The 14,802-nt window shown below is 45.3% G+C and overlaps 1 protein-coding gene across 1 annotated transcript in view; it reads left to right on the top strand.

The window, feature by feature from the left end:
• MCPH1 (microcephalin 1) overlaps positions 1 to 14,802 on the top strand; it is a 172,922-nt gene that overhangs the window by 23,589 nt on the left and 134,531 nt on the right. Inside the window, exon 4 of the mRNA XM_081046992.1 lies at positions 1,516 to 1,678. Coding sequence (XP_080903118.1) covers positions 1,516 to 1,678 — 163 coding nt within the window. The remainder of the gene's footprint in view (positions 1 to 1,515; positions 1,679 to 14,802) is intronic.

The raw sequence follows: 14,802 nt of genomic DNA, 5'->3' as shown, positions 1-14,802 counted from the left end.
TTTTTATTAGTTTTCCCCACCTGTACTTCTTGTGTGAAGTTAAGAATAAGAGCTGGGATTCGTGTTTGATTTTGTTGGCAAAATCTTGCTGGGAGACGGAGTCTGCCTTTGCCAGCCATTTATGTTACACGGGCTCACCGCTGGAACGGCACAAGCCAGTAGTGTACAGCACAGGTCTCTGAAGGAGCCAGTGAAGAAATCAGGTGCTCCCAAACGATGACAGGTTATCGACACTATTGTTCCAGGCTAGGGGAGATGACAGCAGTGAAGTCCAAGTTTAGCAGAGACAGACTTTTTTATAGGAGTGGGCTCTGCGGAGAGGCGGCTCTAACCAACCACCAGCTGCCCCCAGCTGCCAGTGCACAAAGGAAGGCCCCTGCTGCCGTGGCACGTCAGGAGGGAACCGCTGCCCTCATGCTGGCGGCAGGCTGGCTGCCCCGAGGGCTGGTGCTGCAGGGACCCGGGCGCAGCTGTGCCACCTCGCCCGGGCAGGAGCGGAAGCCCCACCTCTTGGAGACCACTACACAGATTAGCACCAGTGCCAACCCAAGTGTCACCTTGGCCACGACAGGACCACAGTCTCAAGCTGTTTAGGCCAGCGAAGTGTCCCTCACCCAGACGGAAACTGTCGGTAGGCCCCACAGACCCTGTGTCCAGGGTCCCAGTGTCCCCTTTCCCGCCATAGCTACTTCTCCACCTGGCTCCCGGGTCGGCCCAGCAGGCCCCCAGCCCCCGAGCTGCTGACTTCTCATCACCAAGACAGCAGAGAGAAAGACGTCCTGGCACAACTGTGTCATCCTTAGATCGAGACAACTTTACTTCTAAAGATGACTTTTTTTTTTGTCTTTGTCATAAGTGGGTTTGAAATCATATCGAACCAATACACGACACGTTCTCAGAAGGTAAAGTGATGATCTTTGTGAAATAAGGAGCCTCTGTCACATTTGCCCTGAGACTTGATCTGATGATTTGCTGAAAAGGGCCTCCCCCCCCCACCCCTGCGCCCTTAGTAGAAAAACTGTGTTTGACACTCAATAGATGTGACATTTTCCAAATAAAATATGCAAGTGTGGAGTTTGGTCCTGACCTCCTACGGATTAGATCGCATAGACCTAGAACGGAAGTACGTGCTGTGGTGGGAGAAGCCCGGGGCTGGGGCAGGAGGAGCCCCAGGCTGGGGCAGGAGGAGCCCGGGGCTGGGGCAGGAGGTTTGGCGCCCGGAGCTGGCTGCAGAGCTGCCTCGGGCTGGCCGTGGCGGAGCCATTTACAGCCTCGGCCTCTTTTCTCAGCCGGTGAAGTAGACAGTTGGAGTTGAGATCTGAAGTTGTTCTATTTCCCCACATTTCAAGTTACACACAGTTCAGAAATTAAGACAGGAACACCGTAGCCAAAATCAATGTGAAATTTTAGCTTTCTCATGTTTTTTTTTTTCCTTCTGTTTTTTTCAAATGTGATCACCTTGATGTTCGTATGGAGGGAATCTTTACTTGATTTTTTTTTTCCCCTATGTGACAGAAAGCAGGACATCATCATCCGGGTTGTGGACAAATTGAAAGGCTTTTCCTTGGCCTCTGAAGTGTGCGGAACCACCACTCACGTGCTGGCAGGGAAACCCCTGCGCACGCTGAACGTGCTGCTGGGCGTTGCGCGTGGCTGCTGGATTCTCGCCTACGAATGGGTAAGCCTGTGCTTGAGTGACAGTACTTCGGTACATTTGGTCCCCTGGTTGGCGACACTAGAGTGACGCCCATGCACATGCTTGTTGAATCCACCAGCTTTCTTGGGCCGTGAATGAGTTCTCTCCTTGAAGTCTCCTTCACTTGTCACCTGCAGCCACCACTGGACATGGACACGCAGCGCAGGGAGGACCCAGGGCGCGAGGAAGATGACCCCTCTCCCTCAGGCACCAATCACATTAGGACAGACTTGGAAGGAAAATGCACATTGCATGTTCTCACAGTCAAATGCACTTCTTCTGTGTTTGACCGAGAAATAATGTGACCTATGTTAGTGATGGTTTAAAAAGCCAAAAGAATTCAGTGATTGTTTTTACAGATGGGTTTACTTAGGATGAAACATGTTCATTTAATCCCGTTTGGATATGTTTTATCTTACGCATATCTATCTGTAACATGACTTGCCCTTAGTTCTGTGCATTAAAGGTAGTTTATTTTTTTTTTAATCATTGTTTTCATTAGTCCTAAAAATTGAAATTGTTTGTTACTCTTTCTATTTTTATTTTGCTCCTCAACCTCTAGTCACTGTGAAGTATTGCACTGGGATGAGAGTGATGTTCCTTTGTTACTTGTGTTACTATTTTGCCTCTGCTAAGTGTCTGCTCTCCTTCCTCCTCCCCCTAAGAATGTATTGTATCAATACTGTGTTGATTTAAACCAATAGTATTATAATATGCAGAAAAACTACAGATGTGTTTTTAAGAATGGCTGTGGTCTTTTTCCCATGTCAGGATTTAACCCTGCAGCTCTCTGGTACAAGAGGTGCAAGACATTAGTTCTTAACGGCATGAAGTTGAAATTCCCTCAGAAAGTTCTATTTGCATTGGTGGCAATTTGGGATTGCCTTGCCTTATTATGTAGTAGTTCTGACCCACATTTACTTGCGTGAATCGTGTTTATAATTCCATCTTCCAGGAATGAATACCCTGTTTTCTGTCTGTCCAATGCACAGAGTATCTTCATCAGTCAGCTCTTCCTTCCCTCATATCCCAGATGAAAAATGTTCTTTCTCTTTTGTGAAGATATGTATCTGTGCTTGATTCTATACCCAACCTATTCTTCTGGGACTTTGAACAGGCCAGACAGGTCAGACACGAGAACCAGCGTTCACTGCTGCCATCGGGAGGCCTTCACGTTTCTGGTCCGTGTCACCAGTGTTCTCCCTCTGATGCAAGTTCAGCTGACAGTCACTGTACGTGGGATTAACCACTACCTGTGAGAAAGGCGGGAAGTAAAGCATGTTATTTAATAAACTCCCAGGGCGCAGACAGGATTCCCCACCTGGACCTTTTTGCCTGGAGGGAAGAACCTGGGTTGCTCAGTCACATACGTGAATGAATAAAGTATAAGAACAGTAACATAAGGAGAGGAAATAAAAGAAATTTAAGTTAGAGAGGAAGAAATGAAACTAACTCTATAGATAACGTGATTGTCTATGTAGATAGTTTCAAGAAATCTCCAACAAGGTCTTGGAACTAATTAGTGAGTTCAGCAGAATGTCAGGATACAATAATATAAGGTCAACATTGGCACATTTAAGTGTAAAACTAACCTAATATGCGTAATATCTGTAATGCCAAAAACTACAAAACATTGATTTAAGAAAAAAATGAAGGAACTCAATGGAGAGACACACTGTGCTTGGTTGGAAGATTCCATGTAGTTAACATGCCCCCCTCCCCAAAATGATCTGTAGATTTAACACGTCCAGATGAATCATTTGAAGACGTAGGAGAGCTGATTCTAAGATGTATATGTAGAGAAAAAGAAACTGGCATAGCTAAAACAATTTTGAAAGAGAAGACCAGAGTTGGAGGACTGACACTACGAGATCTGAAGGCATTCTTTGTCTGGCCAAGGCGGTATCGACAGAGGACGGACATGAGGGAACAGAGCGGAGACCCACACACACATGGTCCACTGGTTTTGACAAAGGCGCAGAGCAATTCAGTGGAGAAAGGACAGTCTTTTCAACCAATGGTGCTGGAGAAATAGGACATCTGCATGCAAAAAAAAAACCTATACGTCATGCTATATACAAAAATTACATCGACATGGATCCTAGATGAAAAGGTAACATGATCAAACTCTTGGAAGTAAGCCTGGGAGAAGAGTCTTCATGACCTTGGTTTAGACAAACTGTTCTTAGATGCAACAACAAAACCATGATGTGTAAGAGAAAAAAATTAACACCTTACGTTTTATCAAAATGAAGTGTTTACTCTGAAGAACATTAGAAAATTACTAGGAGAAAATATTTGCAGATCTTGTATGACAAAAGACTTACATCCAGTGTGTATATAAAGACTCACTCTCAAGACTCAAAAATAAGAAAACAAGCTCAAGGAAAAACCAACCAGAAAATTCCTCTGAGCACTTTAAGACGTGCAGATGGCAAATATGCACCTGCAAAGATGTTCCAGGTCATTACATGTGATGTAAAAGCTCAGTGAGATACCCGCACATGCCTAGTAGGAAGTCTAAGTTACCAAATAGGTTATAGGTTGACGATCTTCCAGAAGGACGCCCAGCGCGTGGGCGCTCACGTGCGGCTGCTGGGACGGGAAAATCTTGTGTCCACTCTGCAACACACTTTGGAAGATCGTATGAAGTCAAACGGGCGCATCACAGCTCGCCCAGCAATGCCGCTCCCGTGTTTGCCTAGGAGAAACGAAGGCCTACGCTCACCCTCAGCTCACGCCCTCAGTGTTTGTAGCAGCTTTGCTAATAACAATCCCCCAGACCCGGAGACTGCACAAATGTCCCTGAGCATGTGAATGGATAAACGAACTAGTCCTTCCACACACGGAAATCTGCTCGGCACGGGTAAGCAGCGATGACGCGTGCCGCCGCTGGGATGCGTCTGGCTTGCAGGGCGCCCTGCCTGGTGAACCAGCTGGCCGCAGGGCGAGGCCGCCCGTGTGGGGCTGGCGTTCCCAGACAGCGCCTCTAGGGGCACCCAGATCCAGGCCTGGAGGCACCGGACCGCGCTCCACTGAGGGCAGAAGCCCGCAGGCTGGGACGGGGCGCCTGAGAAGGAGCGAGAAGGCAGGATGGGGCCGCCAAGAGAGACAGTATTAATAGAAGATGAGACGAGACGGCCAGGCCCCGAAGGGAGCAGGGGCCATGGTGAAGCGTCTGATTATATTTTTTTGTGCGTGATGAGCCATCAGAAACTGTCTGTCGGGGCCATATGACCTGACTCGTGTGTTTCAAAGGATGCTGGGTGCTGCCTGGAGCGCCCACCGTGAGGACGTGGGAGTTGTGTCAGGTGAGCTTTCAAGGTCGTTGCCATTCGCGTTCCGCTGGAAAAGCTACAGCGCGGACTGGGTGGCAGGAGGCGGAGAGGCAGCAAGACACGCTGAGGCTTGGACAGTATTGTGACGGTCAGTCCTGCGACTTTCTTGAGGATGGGCTGCAGGTGCAGAGGGCAAAGGACGGAGGCTAAGCCTGCGGCTGTGGACTTGCACATGTACAGAAAGTGTGAGACGATGATTTAACCAAGATCCATAATGACGTAGGAGGGACAGGTTATGGTGGGTTTGGTTCCCTTTCTTCCCGTGCACCAAGACAGATGTCATGAAGCGAGGATGAGACACCGGTGCTGGGCAAAGACGTGGCCGAGACTCCCAGTCCATCCCCGGAACAGACCAGGTACGGGCCTCACCTGACCCACACGTCTGGCATGAGGGACACTGCCTGTATGACACAGTGGCCTCTACTCCCTGTGGCTCCACTAGCTGAACAGTGTCACCCAGGGGACCCTTCCCAGACTAGCCTGGCCAACGTGACATCACCTTGAATAATTTCGTCTCCTAAAAGGTCCATAGTGCTGAATTAGTTTCCTATGACAGCTATAACAAATAACTACAAATTTACTGGCTTAAAAACCACACAGCTATATTCTTTTATGGTGTCAGAAGTCCAAAATACGTTTCACTGGGCTCAGGTGAAGTGTTGTCAGGCTTGCGTTCCTTCCAGACGCTCCAGGGAGAATCTGTTTCCTGTCCTTTCCAGCTTAGGAGGTCACCTGCGTTCCTTGGCTCATGACTCTTTCCAGCAATCATGACTTCTGCTTCCATTGTCACATCTCCTGTGATGTCCTGCCTCCATCTTTCACTTCTTAGGGCCCTCGTGGTCTCATTGGTCCCACCTGGATAATCCAGGATGTCTCCCTATCTTGAGATCCTTAAATTCATCACATCTATAAACTCATGGAAGGTAACATATTCACAGTTCTGGGGACACAGATTCTGGCTGTGGACAGAATTGTGGCTGTGGCCACAAATACTGTGTTTCCCCGAAAATAAGACCTAGCCAGACAATCAGATCTAAGGCGTCTTTTAGAGCAAAAATTAATATAAGACCCGGTCTTATTTTACTATATAAGACCGGGTCTTATATTAATTTTTGATCGAAAAGACAAATTACAGACAATTGTCTGGCTAGGTCTCATTTTCAGGGAAATAGGGTACTACTCCCACAAATACAAAGGTATTAATTCTGTAAGCACCGTACACCATGTCAAAAACAAGACCTAGCCAGTCCATCAGCTCTAATGTGTCTTTTGGAGCAAAAATTAATGTAAGACCCAGTCTTACTTTACTATAATATAAGACCTGGTCTTATATACTGCAATATAAGACCGGGTCTTATATTAATTTTTGTTCCAAAAGACACATTAGAGTTGATGGTCCAGCTAGGTGTTATTTTCGGGGAAACATGGTAGCCTGGTTCATTGTGTCCCAAGTTGATGACTTAAACAGTTTAAATTCTGTAACAATACACGTTCAAAAAGCTTGGAAACACACACAGGGAAGATAGCCATGTGCAGAGGCAGAGTTTGGAATGATGTGTCTACAAGCCAAGAAACGCCAAGGATCTCCCGCAGCCCCTAGAAGCTGAGAGAGGGGCCTGGACCAGAGTCTCCCTCAGAGCCTCCAGATGGAGGCCCACTGCCAACACCTGGATTTGGGACTTCCAGTGTTAAGAACTGGCTTTGCTGGTAGTAAGCAAGAAGAAAGACACAACTGTGAATATTAAGAAAAAAAATTACGGAAGAAATGCTTATAGGAAGAATAATATAGATTGCCTTTGGTTTCCAATCATCTGAAGCGGTCCATGTTCCTTTGTGATGAGTAATCACTGGGCAAAGCTGGCAGCAAGCTAGTCCAACCTACACAGTAGGGCCAACCGTGTGGACCTCCGAGAGGCGCGGAGGCAGAGCTGAGATGATAGAGCTGTGTGGACCTCCGAGAGGCACGGAGGCAGGGCTGAGATGATAGAGCTGTGTGGACCTCCAAGAGGCACGGAGGCAGGGCTGAGATGATAGAGCTGCAGTGGTGCTGAAGTCTGAGACCTTCCTGTTTTAATGCTAGCATGACAGTGCATAAAGGCATTCAAATTACTATTTTTAAGTAACACATTTTATATGCCATCATAGTGAATTTATTTATTTTTAAAGGCTTTTTTCTTTTTAAATTTTTCAACTACAATTGGCATGTAATATTAGTTTTACCACTGTAGTGATTAAACATTTATATAACTTATGAAGTGGTCCCCCTATAAGTCTAGTACCCACCTGACACCATACATAGTTATTACAATTTTATTGACTATATTCCCTGTACTGTTTTGTAACTCCCAATTTGTACTCCTTAATCCCATCACTTTTTTCGCACAGCCCTCCCCCTCCCCCACCCCCATCACTCCCATCTGGCAGCCATCAGGTTTTTCTCTGTATCAGAGTCTGTTTTGTTTGTTCATTTATTTTGTTCTTTAGATTCCACATATAAGTGAAATCATATGGTGTTTGTCCTTCTCTGTCTGACTTATTTCACTTGGCATAATACCTTCTAGGTACCAGTGTAATGATTTTTAAACAGTGGTAAAGCAGTTGCCTCATAATTTAATATTATTTTTCTTGTAATAAACCACTAATTAAGCCACAGTTCTTCTATAAAATGTGACCTGTGACAGGTTTATGTTTTATTTATGTATCTAATATGTTCAGTACCTTCTAGTAGAAAGACAGGAATCAATGAAAGAGCTGTTTAGAGATTAAGAATAGAATGAAAAGATAGTTACTATTTAACTGATTATACTGAAAACACACCCATACACATATGTAAAATGTATGTTCTGTATAGAGGTCCCCATGTATTTCCATTCCATTACTATCACCATTTACAGTGTCCAAATTGACAGTGCATTTACATCAAGATTATTTTGCAATAGAGGACCCACAAAGTTTTAACACAAGATTCAGGCTTCGAATGTTTTAAAAGTTGGTAAGATAATATGAAACAACAAACAAGAAAAATTCAGTAGAGGAGAGTTGGGTGCCAAACTATGTGGCGGGTCCCAGATTTAGGGGTTTCACGTACTAAAAATCAATCTCTACCCCCACATAAAACAAACGGGCGCAGACTTGGTGGGGCCGTGTGGGTGCTGGGAACTCTGGCCAGGCAGCCGTGGTGACATTCCCCATTGCACCGAGCCACAGTTCCCTCCTTTGTGAAATGGGGCTGGTGACAGTGCTGCCTTCATAGGCTTGTGTGAAACCTGAGAATTAAACGTGCAGTTTCATGTAAAGGGGGAGCTTCATGAATGTTAGCTTTCCAACAGCAATCACGTATTAACTTCCCCCCAAAGAACTATACACATCAGTCACTGTCCACTGTCACCGGAGTTTTATTGCGGGCAGAATGCATTTGCCCTAAAATTGAAAAAAGATACTTTTGCTCTAGACCAGCGATGACTTCGCAAGGACCAGTGCTCCTGGTAGTGGGGGTGCCCGGGATGGCTCGTGAACCCGTGGGGCTGACTGATCGGGCCTTGGGGAGGGAAGGGGGCATGAGGACAACGTGAGGTGATCTGGGTAGGCGGTGGGAAGGGCACCCTCATTCGCCCTGGAAGGTGCCTGAGCAAAGCACTCTCCTCATTTGGCCTATTTCAGTGTTACTTGAAGCACCCCTTCTCCGACACCGCCCTCGAACTGATTTTCCCATAGTTTAACTTTCTCCAAAGCCATCAGAGTACTGTTCCTGCACGTGCACACTCAGATTTTAAGAATAATAGTTTTGGGATTTGTGTCTGTCTGTGAAAACAGCTGCAGGCATTGCCTCCCCAATGCACCATTGTTGGTGCCTAAACACTGGTCCTGGGAAATAGAAAAGGAGCGGGTGTCCTGTGGCTGAAAGTGGGTCTGCGTTGTAATTGTGATGACTGTCAAATGTCCCTCTAGCTGGGGTGACATGTTTATTGATTTTACTAGGTTATTGCTAACTTATACCCTTCAGGTGAAAACCAAAAGTTTAGCAATGAACTGTCTCCCTGTTTGTCTCACTCTTAAATAAGACAGAGATGATCGTGTCTTCTTTCTTTCAATGTTCTGAACAAAGTCGGACAACCATAATAAACTTTTTGGGGAGGGAGAGAATAATTGCCATTGCTATTTATAAAGTGACCCAATCATTTCTAAAGCTCAAACCATTTCATACTCATCTACAACTTTGTAACTTTAGCAGTGAATTTCAGAGGCTTTGGTTCCTTTTAGGTCAAGGTTTGAAGCATCCATACTGTACACATTAAGGTCACGTTGTCTTTATGTAAAATGAATGACTCTCTCTGTGGTTCTCTTCCTTTTTCCTTGTCCCCAATGCAATTTGGGGGATTCTTAAACTATTCTTTTTGGCTAGAGGTATAAACTTGCCTCCAAGAAAAACATGCCTGTGAATGTTTTCATTTCAGTGTTTGTGTGGTATTCTCTGGACATTTATTGTAGAGTTCTAGCAGTTCTTCAGAACTAGATGGTTGGATGTGGCTGACTTTGCCATATCAAAAAAAATTATGGTGATTTTATAACAAAATTCAGTTTGAATTTTTACTTGATTTTTTTTGTTGTTGCCAATTTCTACATGTTTACAGCAGCTCCAGCTTCCATGGTTACCTCTGCTGTTTTTAGCAAAGGGAATAACTTGTGTTTTTCCTGCTTTATGGCGGAATTGCCTGGCAGATACATAGAAATAGAAAACCTTGTCAGGAGTTGCTCTGTTTCCTGTTGGTGGGAGACAGGAAGTAACACGTCGGAAAATGAAAGAAACCGATTTGACCCAAGTGTCCCTTTAGACTATAGCTTTTCTATTAAACCGGGCTTGGGCTCAGTGCTCTTTGAGTTCTCTGGATACTCCTCTGTTCTGACTGTCACTCCCCAGGCGTTTCCTTCCTTTGCTCACTTACCTACAGCTCTGCTTTGCCCTCACGCCACTTCGTTGGCGTGACAGGGCCGCACAACCTGTCTTCTCCCTCCCGGCTTTTGTTGGCATAGAGCTCGGCCTCCCTCGGTGTAGGAGTGAGCTGTCATTCCTGGATTCAGGTTAAAAAATTCAGGTTAAAAAAATTCTGTACAGCTTCTGAATAAAGCTTGACACAGGGTTTTTAAGCTAAATGAATTGTGAGTGCAAATCTAGAGTTTAGGAGCTAAATCAGGCCTGCAGCACATTTCAGGATGGTTGACTGTTAATGACAAAGAACACTTTACAATCAAGAAATGATTTCACGATGGGTCCATTTTCTTCAGGTGATCAGTTTTGGCTTTCTCGCAGTGAACTCGGTAAGCGGCGAGTCTGACTACTGCCGAGGGCACAGAATCAAATGTCACAATGAGAGTGAAATGCTTATGTATCTCCTGGAGCGCAGCGCGCTGCTTTGCGTTGAAGAATGTAAGTCACTGCCCTAAAATTACACGTGGTCGGCCCAGGTTCTCGGGTACGTCACCTGCCTTCCCAGACCACTCCGAAGGAAGCGTCTTTGAAAACCTTTTTTTCTTGTTTGTTTTTACTTGAAGTTGGAAGATTAACTCCTGAGCACATTCTGAGAATAATTTCTAGACAGAATGTACTTGGTGTACCACATTTGTCACCGGGGACTTTGAGCTGTTTTCTGAAGTTCTCTAGCAAACCGTGCGCGAGGCCACAGCCGTGTGCAAGGCGCGGATGGGGCCACGCTGACCAAGCCCCCAATGTGGGTCTTGGAACCGTCATTGGCTGGACCCCTGAGCTCTTCCTGACTCGGCCACAGACTATACCTTGCTGTAGTCCTTATACTTTAAAAAGCATTTTCACACCCTCGGTCTCCTTGGGCTCGTGCAGAACCTTCTGCAACAGACAAGGACTCTGTGTTTAGTGATGGAGACGCTGGGAAAAGCAGCTCATCTGCCTTGAAACACCTGGGCAAAGAGGCACTGAGTCTGCGAAGTCATCTCAGCACTCTCCTCAGGTACACACTGTCGCTGATAAAGTCATGGGTTCTGTGTGTGGACTGACACACGACCTGGAGCTCTGGCTCCTCTCACGTGAGGTGGTGACGGGAAAATGCCTGAGCTCTGTGTGCAGTAGAACCGAGTCCGGGGACCAGAGGAGATGGGACTTGTTTGGGTCCTTCCCCCTCCCTCTTCCCTCCTTCTGTTCATCCTGACGAGTCCCTGGGTGCACTCTTCCCACCCTGGAAGCTCTCATATTTCCCAGTTCCGTAATCTTTGACTGAGGACAGATATGAAAACGTTGCCTCGCCTGGAAAACGCAGGGCTTTGGTGTTGCCCTGTGTGAGGACATTTGACAAGATGCATGAACAGGGCCATAACTGTCATCTGGAAATGACTAGTGGGTGGGTTTGAAGGCGTGGACGTTGGGTTTTAGAGTGAGACGGCTGTGCAGTCAGCCTGGGACGCAGCCGCTAACCACTGGGAATGCGGGTCCATCTCCGCTCGTGGACTTCAGATCTCTACATTAGTAATTTGTGCTTTAATTTTGTAAAGGTGCGAGACGCAATCTCCTTAATTCACCTGGCATGAAAAAGCGAGCACACAGGTCCTACGTCTGAGACCTTGCATGGAGGAGAAAGTCAAGATAGCTCATACTACCTAGACTTTTCACTTGAGCAACTGAAGGTAGAACAACTCAGTGGTGCCACTTCCTGAGATGACGAATACTGGGGGAGTAACTTTTCAGGTTGGGGTACAATAGAAAATTCTGAGCCATACATATGGAGTGTGCGATTCCTATTAGACGTTCAAGTAGAGATTCTACATATCACATTAGATGTGTGTGTGTGTGTGTGTGTGTGTGCGCGCGCACACAGAGCTTAGCGCTAACTATTTATTTGGGAACATGAGTCCACAGATGGCATCTACAGCCATGGCAGTGAGGAGAGGAGTGAGCTGAGGACAAAGCCCGGGGCTGTGCCCACATGCAGAAGTCCGAGGGAAGGGGGGGACCAGGTGACAGGTGGGGCACTAGGAGAACGTGATGCTGTCACAAGAGGACTGTCTGAGGAAGGAGAGTGTGCTAGGCCATGTTAATGCTGCCGAGAGGTGAATAGCAGAAGGACAGAAGTGGGCCCTGGATTTGACTGCATGGAAGTTGTCAGACCTTGAAAATAGTACGTCTAACGCTGAGAAGGGCTGACCATGAGCAGGTGAGCAGGAAGTAAAGAGGCAGAGCGGGGTGTGGAGAGCTGTTTCTTGACTTCTCGGACTTATCAGAGGCACTGGTCTTGGTAGCTAGCTGGGCAACATGAAATATGATTCAAGCCTTGTGACGTGGCCCATTGAAAGACAATCGAGGTTTATTATGATGAGTTGGGAGTGGCCTCGTGAAGCACCTAAATCTATTGGCTCCCCAGACCAAATGAAACTAGATGAAGGCCGTGCATGTGGAATCAGAAGGTGCTGTGTTTGGCGTGCAGTTCACATGGGTAAGGCTGAACATGAGCAAATCAGGCGGCTCAGCTCTGTTCCCACTTGTTCTTTCAGACGTGCGGCCTTGAAGGGCCGGCCACACTGCTTCCTCACTTTGTTTTGTCTAATTGGGGCAATTGAGTAGTAATTGTTTAAACCTGAAATTACCTCTTCCTCGCCTTCTGACTGGGACTTCCAGGACACATCCAAAACTTGTTTTTAGAAAAAGAACTTAGCTTTAATCAGAGTTCCACCATTATCCTCTAACCTTTGCAGCTTTCTGTTGAGTGCCTAAGTTTTCACCTCTGTTTCTGACATCACCATTGGTAAGTGGCACAGAATATCTCAGTTTAACGTTCTCATCAGAAAATTTAACATGATTGCGTTCTCTGGGACTTTTCGAAAATTGGCTTCAGTTCCCCATCACTTCGGTGGTCATCAGTAACGATGGGGGCGTTGTTACCTGTTCCTCCTCTTGGCTTTCTGAGCTCGATTCCTGAGTTAAAATAGTTTGCCAGCATCATCCTACTTGAGCTCTGTTAGCGTCTGCATCAGGACCCTCTGGGAGTTAGGCTTTCATTGTCATTTGTGAAGAGAGCGGATATTAAGAAATGCTGGATTTTAGGAGACTGTTGTACACTTTGGAAAACTGTCATTGACAGCATTGTACACTTTGCTACCTGATACTTTTTATGTGTGATCCGCTCGATGCATTTCTCTGAAAAGTCGTTGCTTTGGCTGGATTCTTGAGTTCGTCTTGACTTGGCCACAGATTATACCTTGCTGAAGTACTTATACTTTAAAAAGCATTCTCTGCAGGAAACTTTGTAGGCTTTTCTTTACCAGAGAATGAGAAATATGTAACTAGCAGTAATTTTGTCAGCTGAAATAACAGCTTGCCTTAGGTGCATGATAGGTCTACTTCTTAGCGCTTTTCAACTGGTTTTTCTTCTTTTGAAAGAAAGTCTGTCTACCCGAACCTTGAAGTTCTGCCTCACCTGGTACTTTACCCAGCACAGACTCTCAGGTGGCACCTAGGCGTACAGACTTAGCCTTCACACTGAATGCTTTCGTGTGATCTCTGGTTTCCGGCTCTCGTGAAGCTGGGTCCGGTGAAGTGCTTCTGTCCTGCACATGGTCAGTCCTGCCCACTCTCTGCTAAATCACACTCCATCGGAGAGCATCCGCCAGTGAGGGGAGACACCCATCTGCACCTGCCTCTGTTTTGTGTAACTCTTTGACTTGGGTTTTGTTGCATAACAACAAAACAAGAAAGAATAGTACACAAACACGTAATGTTACAAGCAGGTGTTTTTTTTCTAAGTGTTTTGTAATATTCCGTGCACTATACTTGATTGAAGTGGAACGTTTATTTCAATTGTTAAATTGTAAATAGTATTTTTGGTAGTAAAACTTAGAGGCAACTATACCTTCTTGGCACAAGGGGCTAGGACAAAGCAAAGCATGTTTCAAACATTAAAGCAGCACCTTTTCAGCAGAGGCTGGCTCGTGAGTGATTACAAGTTCTTTAAGGGCACAGATAGTATCTGTCTCTTTACATGGCCCAAGACCCAGGGTTGAACATGGGACTTAGCACTTACTTGTTGAATGAATAAATGAAGATGTAGATGACTAAACATACTTGCTAGTTATATTAAACATCTCAGAATTTCTTCTTGCCTCTGATTAGCTAACGTTGTCATATAAAAATATTGGACGTCATTATAAATTCACGTAGTGCAAGTGCTTCTTGTTAAAATTCATGAAAATAAGATTCCCTCATGCTCGTTTAAGAAAAAAAAATTTGTCACTCAAATTCATGGATTCTAAGGACAAAAAAACAGTGATTGTTCTTAGTAGCCATAATATTTGGATTATTGTCTGTGATGGTAATAATAATTTCTACTCTGTTTTCATAAAGCAAAGTGATGTTTCTGCTATTTATTTTAGTTACATTGGAATGTGTTATATTTATTTCTTTGTTTTCATTTTGATAAGAAAAATACGAGCTTGTGTTATTTATAAAGATGTTTGGACTTCACATTTAAGTACGCTGGTGAAATGCTGGGTCACCCTGGTCTTTGCTTAGCAATATGTAAAAAGAGACTAGTAATGAGCAGTTAAGCTCTCAAATCCAAAAATAATCCATTTTTGTTTTTGCACGCTGGAAAAGATTGGGTACAATCCAGGCAGCGTAAATCTAACTTTAAAAGCCTATACACAATATAGCTAAACATTTTAGTAAGAATAGTCCAACGTATGTCAACAGGCAGCTGCTTCTTCCTCTTACTATCTGATGTTTAGTCTCTGTCCGTTAATATCTCTTAA

The sequence above is a fragment of the Rhinolophus hipposideros genome (genome assembly GCF_964194185.1).
Source record: "Rhinolophus hipposideros genome assembly, chromosome: 4".
Taxonomy (NCBI): domain Eukaryota; kingdom Metazoa; phylum Chordata; class Mammalia; order Chiroptera; family Rhinolophidae; genus Rhinolophus; species Rhinolophus hipposideros.
The sequence above is the reverse complement of the archived record's forward strand: the minus strand, read 5'-3'. Positions and strand labels throughout refer to the sequence as shown.